The 8,534-nt window shown below is 39.1% G+C and overlaps 1 protein-coding gene and 1 pseudogene across 1 annotated transcript; both read left to right on the forward strand.

The window, feature by feature from the left end:
* The first annotated feature begins 1,050 nt into the window (after nucleotides 1-1,050).
* LOC135769221 (5S ribosomal RNA) lies at nucleotides 1,051-1,167 on the forward strand (annotated as a pseudogene).
* A 2,268-nt stretch (nucleotides 1,168-3,435) lies between these two features.
* Nucleotides 3,436-7,905, forward strand: LOC135768438 (uncharacterized). Its single transcript, XM_065277662.1, has 4 exons — nucleotides 3,436-5,770; nucleotides 6,338-6,481; nucleotides 6,623-6,872; nucleotides 6,984-7,905. The coding sequence occupies exons 1-4, from the start codon at nucleotides 5,219-5,221 to the stop codon at nucleotides 7,643-7,645; spliced, it is 1,608 nt and encodes a 535-aa protein (XP_065133734.1). The 5' UTR covers nucleotides 3,436-5,218; the 3' UTR covers nucleotides 7,646-7,905.
* Nucleotides 7,906-8,534: the final 629 nt, after the last annotated feature.

Genomic DNA, 8,534 nt, shown 5'->3' on the forward strand with positions numbered 1-8,534 from the left:
ATCTGTTTCAGAGGTGAATTCTCCGTTTGCGTGTAAACAAAGGGCGCAAATGTAGGGAAATGTCTATAACCATAATAACCATGTACGTGTAAACAGGTTCTTAAAGTCCCCCTGTGGTGGAAATCAAGTTTTTATTATTACTTATATGTCTTCGTGGTGTTTTTAATATGCTTTAACTAGGGATGTGCATATATGTCTTTTTTTCATTTAGATTAATCCATAGGTCTGAAGAATGAGTACTCGATTAACTGGGGGCGGGGCAATCAAAGGGGAGGGGCATACACGTCATGGTCAAAAGGAAAATAGTTTTATTAAAAACACTCAAATAAAACTTAATTTTGAAGAAACTATGACAGAACAATGAACACATACTAGATTTTTAATGAATTAAATGTTTTTAACAGAAACTTCTAACAGGAAAAGCTGCGTGATGAAGTGAAACTAAAGGGTTAATAAACACAAACCGAAGCGCTTTCTATATGACACACACTGCATAATATTAAGCCTTTATACAACATAAATGTACAACGTGCATCTATCTGCATAAAAAAGACTTCAACTAAGTTTTCAACTAAGTTATCTAAAAAAAGAAAGAAAGTTTTACTCCCTTTGTGGATGTGCATCATAAACAGTGCACTTTTAAATATGTCCAGTCAAATCATAACTTTAATAACATTAAGCAGCTTTAAGTGTTTTGCTATCATTTTAGTGTTTAGCTGTGTCGTGTCGTCCTCTTACCTCAGTCAAGATGTAATGTAAATGCTCGTATGGCTATCTGGTACCTCTTGACATTTGATGTTTAAATATGAGATGATAACCCATTGAACTTTTGACGGCGCTGTACATTTTGCACCTGACTGACTGTATTTCCGAAAATCACGGCATCCTTTTAAACCATAGTGCCACAGTGATGTGAGTTGTGGCCGGCTTCGTGGGCTGCCGCGCATTGCACAGATCGGCGGGTTGCTGCGGCACGATCGCGCGGAATTATCTGTTTAATTTTTAATCACGCATGGTAATGTTATTGATGTCATATATGTCATACATATGGCCAGCAGCCATATTACCCTGTAGCCCAAGACAGCTTGCCCACTGAAGCTAAGCAGGGCTGAGCCTGGTTAGTACTTGGATGGGAGACCACCTGGGAAAACCAGGTTGCTGCTGGTAGTGGTGTTAGTGAGACCAGCAGGGGGTGCTCACCCTGTGGTCTGTGTGGGTCCTAATGCCCCAGTATAGTGACGGGGACACTATACTGTCAAAAAAAGCACCGTCTTTCGGATGAGACGTTAAACCGAGGTCCTGACTCTCTGTGGTCATTAAAAATCCCAGGATGTCCTTCGAAAAAGAGTAGGGGTGTGCCCCGGCATCCTGGCCAAACTTGCCCATTGGCCTACTAATCATCCCTCATACTAATTGGCTATATCACTCGGTCTCCTCTCCACTAATAAGCTGGTGTGTGGTGGGCGTTCTGGCGCAATATGGCTGCCGTCGCATCATCCAGGTGGATGCTGCACATTGGTGGTGGTTGAGGAGATTCCCCCATTCATATGTAAAGCGCTTTGAGCACTGGAAAAGCGCTATATAAATGTAACTAATTAATTATACTTCAAACACGCATCACCAGACCCAGTCTTTACTACCACATGCGCTTGTAACACTAACCAGACATCCAAATGCGCCATATCCACAATAATAAATAAATATACCCACATGATCATCGTTTTCGTGATCGATCATCGATGCCACATTCGAGTACTCGACCAAAATGTGTGTGTTAGCTACACACTCTATCAGATACACAAACAACTGCACTTACCATCAACTGTCTCGGTAAGACACACAAATACAGATGATTGTGTTTGTAATTCATGAGGTCTCCAAACACGCAAACAAATGATTTCTCATACAAATGATTACTTTATCAGACTGTCAGGGCAGCAATCATTTGTGTCATTTACAGGACATTCACAAATTAAAGATAGAAAAGTGGCGAAATGTCTGTCGGCTCATGGCGACACGCACCATGTATTAACAAATATTTTTTTATTTTAACTGATCATGTTAATCGGTCATAAATTCTTACCTTCGGTAAACGGTTAAACGGTCAATGTGAACATCCCTAATTGTGATTCACATTCACGTTTCTGTCAGTCTCTCACTCTCTATCTTGTAACTCCTCGTTTTCATTTGAAACTTCAGAGAAACATTAAACAACATATTTATGCTTATTGTGTATGATAGTGAATACGCGTTGTTCCCTCACTCTGTCTCGTCCAGTTCATTAATCCTCGTGTTCATTCATATAAACTGCAGAGAAACATATTAAACAACATACTTGAAAGCGAACCGTCGCGATGCTCTCTCTCACTCACTCACTCGCTCTCTCTCTTGCACTAAAGTCAACATTGGCTTTCAAATTACATTACAGCTTTGTGTTTTTTATATCTTGAGTCAGCTTGAGCTTTGCTCGTTTAGTGCAATGGTCTTGACATAAGCATTGCTTTTTTGCTACCATCTCTGTGCAAACTTTTTAGATTTTAGAAAAGATGTGGTTTATCAATAATAATATTATAAAAATGGGGGAAAGAAACGTTAAAACTGCACACGAGCTTTAGCGCGGTAGTGCTTACGGCCGTTCTCTGATCGACTCGGGTTTTACACACAATATTAATCAGACTTGGGACCCGAATTAAATTAGGACCGACCCGGACCCGACTGACCATTTAAAATATAAACCCGTAACCATACGCGTCCTCAGTGAAGACCTCTAATGGTAAAACTTGGCTCAAGTTCAGAAACATGGAAGGATACAATGTAACACAGAGCTTGCTTTGTTTCTCAATGAATTGGGTGTGACACGGAGAGCACGCGAACGCAAACCAAACTCATCGGTAGAGACACGAATTGCTCGCATGCAAAATGTAATTATTAAAGAGTATCATAATCACGGAAGAACAAAAAAAGACTAAATTTGATGCCAGATATACTTGGGCGCTTATTAATATACCTGGGCGGCCCTCACAAGTAAAGTCAATGTGTGGAAAACACTGAATATTATAGATTGATGAGTAGGTACTTCACAGTATACGGTTTTGGATGCAGGGACAGTTGTCAATAGTACACAAAAACAAACAGTTGGGCTTAAGTAAGTACGATTTAATGTGTTTTATTAATCAAAATCAATGTCTTTATTCATAAATATGTCCTCATTGTTGTCAAATGACCTCTGCCAATGATCTGGCTTTTCTTTGTAAGCTTAGAATTTCTTCTCTTTACTTACATTGAACGGGTAATAATAATAATAAAAACCTTTATTTTCTATAGCACCTTTAAATGTAAATCTCAAAGCGCTGAACAACAACCAGGGTACCCGCGGGGTCTTAAAAGCATTGAAAAAGTCTTAAATTTGAAAATCTCAAATTAAGGCCTTAAAAGCCTTGAATTTGGTATACAAAGTCTTGGATTTTATTAAAATGGTCTTATATTTTTTGCCTTTATTAATATTAAGTTCATACTGTTATAAAATTAACTGTTACTAATGTAGTCTAATAAAAAATGTATGCAGCGTAAAGTGGACCTCGCGCTCCACGTCATAGCAGAAAGCGCGAAAGTGCGCAGCCGACAGCCGTTACTATGGTTACTAGACTAGCGAGGTAAAGAACAAGATTGTAGCTAGCCTAGTTTGCTGCTAAAATGGGAAAGTGTCGGTTTAATCCGCTGTGGCCAAGGAATCCGGATTACGTTTGGGTCAAGCCTGTGCCAGGAAATGACCGCGAAGCATATTGCTGTTGGTGCCGGAAATCTTTTAAGCTGGCAAGATGGGTGTTACGGCCCTAGACTCCCATATGAAGGGTGCCAAACACACCGCGTGTAGTACTGCTCGCCAGCGCCAGGCACCAATTGTGCAGTTCTGTGCCCCGCAAACCTCTTCTTCGGTTACTGAAACAACTGTGGTTATCAATAATGAAAATGTTTCTACATTAGAAGCATTGCCACCACAGCCAAGGAACATCGTATCTTACTGTGGCTCGACACCCACACTGCGGGCAGAGGTGATGTGGGTCCTTAAAACAATCTCTGAGCACCACTCTTATACATCGAATGAGAACATTGCAGAGATGTTTAAAACCATGTTTCCTGACTCCGAGGTTGCCGCTACATTTTCGTGTGGAAGCAACAAAACTGCATATATTACTAAATTCGGGTTGGCTCCCTTTATAACTAAAGAACTGACTGACCAGGTCAATATGACCAGCGGGTTTGTGGTCATGTTTGACGAGAGTCTCAATAAGATAACTAAAAGTAAGCAGTTGGACCTTCATATTCGTTACTGGGTGGACGACCACGTACAGTCACGGTACTTCGGCTCGCAGTTTATGGGTCATGCAACGGCGGTGGACCTGCTCAAACATTTCAAAGTAAGTTTTTATTCTGAATTTTAAAAATGTTGTTTTTTTATTTATTTATTTGTTTAAATAATATATGATATGTTCTATAATATCATAATTGCAAATGTTACATTGAATGTATAGTTTAATAAACAAGTAGCCTATAGTTAATATGTAGTCACTTACAATTTAGACACAATATCGGTTTATTTCACCGATGAAAGAAAAGCAATTTCTTAAGTTCTGTGTTTTGTTTTTGAATGATTCAGCATTTTGAACGAATTTTAACGAATGACTCAATGATTCATTTATTAGAAGGTCACTTGTCGCCACCTGTTGGTTTTAATATTGTTTTTTTATATTATTTGTTTAAACATAAAATGTTTAAAAATTTTCTTTATACATGTAAATAACGACCTGATGTAAAAATCACAATTAAGCAGATTTAAGTATGTAAAAGCTGATGAGAATATTGCTTCAAAATAAATTGTAGTTATTTGTGACAGACATTGTTTAACACTTTCACCGCCATTGGCATGTTATCTCTTCAATAACGAGTTAATATTTAACTAATAAAGACGCTTTCCTGACAAGTTTTTACGGGAAGTTGTAATACCGCTTTTATGCACCAGAATGCTTAATTTACGTTTAAATCATAACAATTGTCTCATGGGGGATAATGCCCCAGTACCCCCTAGAACAAATTACTTTGTTAACATGTCACATGTTGTAACCAGAGTTGGTCTATTATGTAGGCTATATAATATGTGTTTGTTTAAAATTTGCTTTTTGTCTTTTAGGAGTGTGTATGTGACCTTGACTTGAGGAAGATGGTCTCTGTGTCTATGGATGGACCCAATGTTAATTGGCGTTTTTTTGAGATGCTGCAGCAGGAGCATGCAGAGCATTTTGGGGGTGCTCAGCTGGCAGTGGTGGGGAGTTGTGGCCTGCATACTCTCCATAATGCTGTCAAATGTGGATTCACCGACTGGCATATGGAGAAGTTCCTAAGAGCTCTGCATACAATTTTCCACAATGTACCAGCAAGAAGGGAGGATTTCTGTAATCTCACAAAGTCCAAAATTTTTGCTTTGCCTTTTTGTGGTCATCGCTGGGTCGAGAATCTCCCTGTGGTGGAGAGGGCCCTTGTCATCTGGCCAGACATGATGAAGTATGTTGAGGCTGTCAGCAACAAAAAGCTTCCCAACCCTGGGACATCCTCCTATGATACCATTGAGGCGGCAACCAAAGACCCTCTCATTCTGGCAAAGCTTCACTTTTTCATGGCAGTGTGTCGAAGTGTAACACCTTTCCTCACCAGATACCAGACTGATGAGCCTGTGCTGCCTTTCATTGGTAATGACTTGGCTGAACTGCTGAAGGTGTGGTGAATCTTCTCATTTTATTGTCATAGTGATTTTAAAATCTCCTCTCGTTCACAGTTATGCTAAGACTACAGCTAAGACTGAATTAATTGAAAATGCAAATATTTTGAATAGTCAGAGAAATCAGGGTCATTTAAAGGGACACTTCACCCATTTGCATTAAGCTTTGTATAGTTAGAACTCCAGTCATGTTTTTGAATGGTCATGCAACATTTCCTCAGTTGCCGCTGAGACAGGAGAAATACAGATTTCAGTGTTGCACTTCCTTCTTTCAATGATGTAAAAATCATCATTTTGCATCATTGAAAGAAGGAAGTGCAATATCTTTGTCAAGGGCGTGAGAGTTCAAACACCCCTTTTCTCTGTCAAATAGGCACCAAATTCTAAATGTATGTTACATTTTGACTACAAATATGACACACTTTCAATAATGATTAATGTTTCTACGGGTGAAATGCTCCTTTATTAATACTTAAGAAAGGAAACATTATAAAATTAGAGGGCTTATTTTGTATTATAAAATATTTTGTATTCTCAAATATGTATATCTTTGTCTTTTCATAGAGTTTGCTGAGGCGATTCATTAAACAAGAACTTCTCAATGATGCCACACCTCAGCATTTGGTCCGGCTTGATGTTAGTGACTTGCAGTCCAGGGTTCATCTAAGGGCTGTTGATATTGGCATTGGAGCTGAGGCTGCAATAAAGGTATTTAGGATACATAATGTGTGACCAGGCTGTTCCTGGTGTCCCTGTTGTCTGGTCTACTCAGCCCCTCACTGGATTAGCTAGAAGGAAAGAGGAGGGAGAGGAAGCTATTTATTTAATTTAGTCCCCATTCATCCTTAGGAACGTAAGCAGCAGAGTAGATCCACAGAGGAGCTTTCTGTCCTCCAGTTCAGAAAGGAATGCATGGAGGGTCTGTCCAAAATTGTGAAGAAGATTCAAGAGAAGAGCCCTTTGAAATTCCCAACTGTAAGACAAATGACTTGTCTTAACCCAACCGTGATGTATTCAGATCCAGAATTGTGTCAGGGCCAGATGAAGTGTCTAGTCAAAAGGTTTCTTCAGGACAAGCAGTTAGATGGAGTTGCTACAGGTACATAATATGAAGTCCTGACAATAGGCATACAATTTACAAAAGAAACACATGTACGTTTGATTGTATTATATATATATGTGAGTGTTTTTTCTTTCACTAATTCTTTAGGTGATCTGATCATTCAGCAATTTTCACAATTGTTGGCTCTGGAGGTGAGGAATGAAAATTTCTTGTCTTTCAAGCCCCTCGAGAAGAGGCTGGATGTGTTTCTCCATTCATATATAAGTCAGCCCTACCCACAACTCTGGGCTTTCATCAAAAACCTTCTGCTCCTCTCCCATGGGCAGGCTACGGTGGAGAGGGGCTTCTCTATCAATAAACAAGTAGAAACTTGTAATATCCAAGAGGACACTGTCATTGCACAAAGAGTTGTGTGCGATTACGTGTCCATGCATGGGGGTGTTACCAAGGTGCCCCTTACACCAGAGCTCCTATCTTCAGTCACATCAGCAAGGGTGAGGTACAGGATGCATCTTGAAAGTGAACGAAAGAAAAAAGAATCTCAAGCACATAGTCAAAGAAGAATGGTGATTGAACAGGAATTGGAGCAGCTTAAAAAGACAAGACAGACCATCCAGGAAGTTGCGGAGCATCTGAGGAGTGATGCAGACAAGATGGCAGAAGAGGCTGAGGGCAAACAAGGCAGCAAAATGGCAGAGCTAATTGCCAAGTCAAATGCGTTGAGAAGAAGCCACAAGCAGAAGTTGACACAACTTGAGAGCCTGAGCGAAAAAATTGCAAACAAGGCAGCAGAGCTGCGAAGGCTGTAGTGTTTAATAAGTTAAAATCTATTTGTTTATTTTTGTTTATTACAAATCAAATGTGTTACGCTGTTGCGTATGTATTAAATATAACAGATAATTTAAATAAAATGTTTTATTTAATTCAGCCCACTTGTACATAATTATTTTCTAGCGTTCAAAATGAATACAGATTTGACATTTTCGCTCATACTTCTGTCAGAATGGGAACGGAGTTGGCATTGAATTTCATTTGAAATGGTATTAAAAAGGTCTTAAAAAGCCTTGAATTTCATTTGGAGGATCCTGGGGGTACCCTGAACAACAATATACAAATAATACACATATATATAAAACAATGCAACAACAAATAAAACCATAAATAAAGGAATAAAATAGAAATGTTCATTTAAAAGCTAACCTAAATAAATGAGTTTTAAGGCAAGATTTAAATATGCTAAGAATATTAGCTTGCCTTATCTCAATAGGTAAGTAGTTCCATAGTTTTGGAGCCAATGAAGAAATAGCCCTGTCGCCCATTGATCTTAAACCAGTTAAAGGAACAGTTAAAAGGCCAGTTTCAGAAGAGCGAAGGTCACGTGATGGAATATATGGAATTAAAAGCTCAAATATTAAGGTGCCAATCCATGCAAAGCCTTGTAAGTAAGCATCAAAATTTTAAAATCAACTCTAAAACCAACAGGGAGCCAATGTAAAGACTCCAGAACCGGGGTAATATGGTCACTCATGCTAGTTCTAGTAAGGATTCTAGCAGCTGAATTTTGCACTACCTGCAATCTGTTTAAAGTAGCTTTAGATACCCCTGCCAGCAAGGCATTACAATAATCAATCCTGGTAAACACAAAAGTGTTTATCAACCTCTCAGCAACAGGGAAAGACAGCATCGGACGTAATCTCG

Source organism: Paramisgurnus dabryanus, chromosome 3 (assembly GCF_030506205.2).
Source record: "Paramisgurnus dabryanus chromosome 3, PD_genome_1.1, whole genome shotgun sequence".
In the NCBI taxonomy this organism is placed as follows: domain Eukaryota; kingdom Metazoa; phylum Chordata; class Actinopteri; order Cypriniformes; family Cobitidae; genus Paramisgurnus; species Paramisgurnus dabryanus.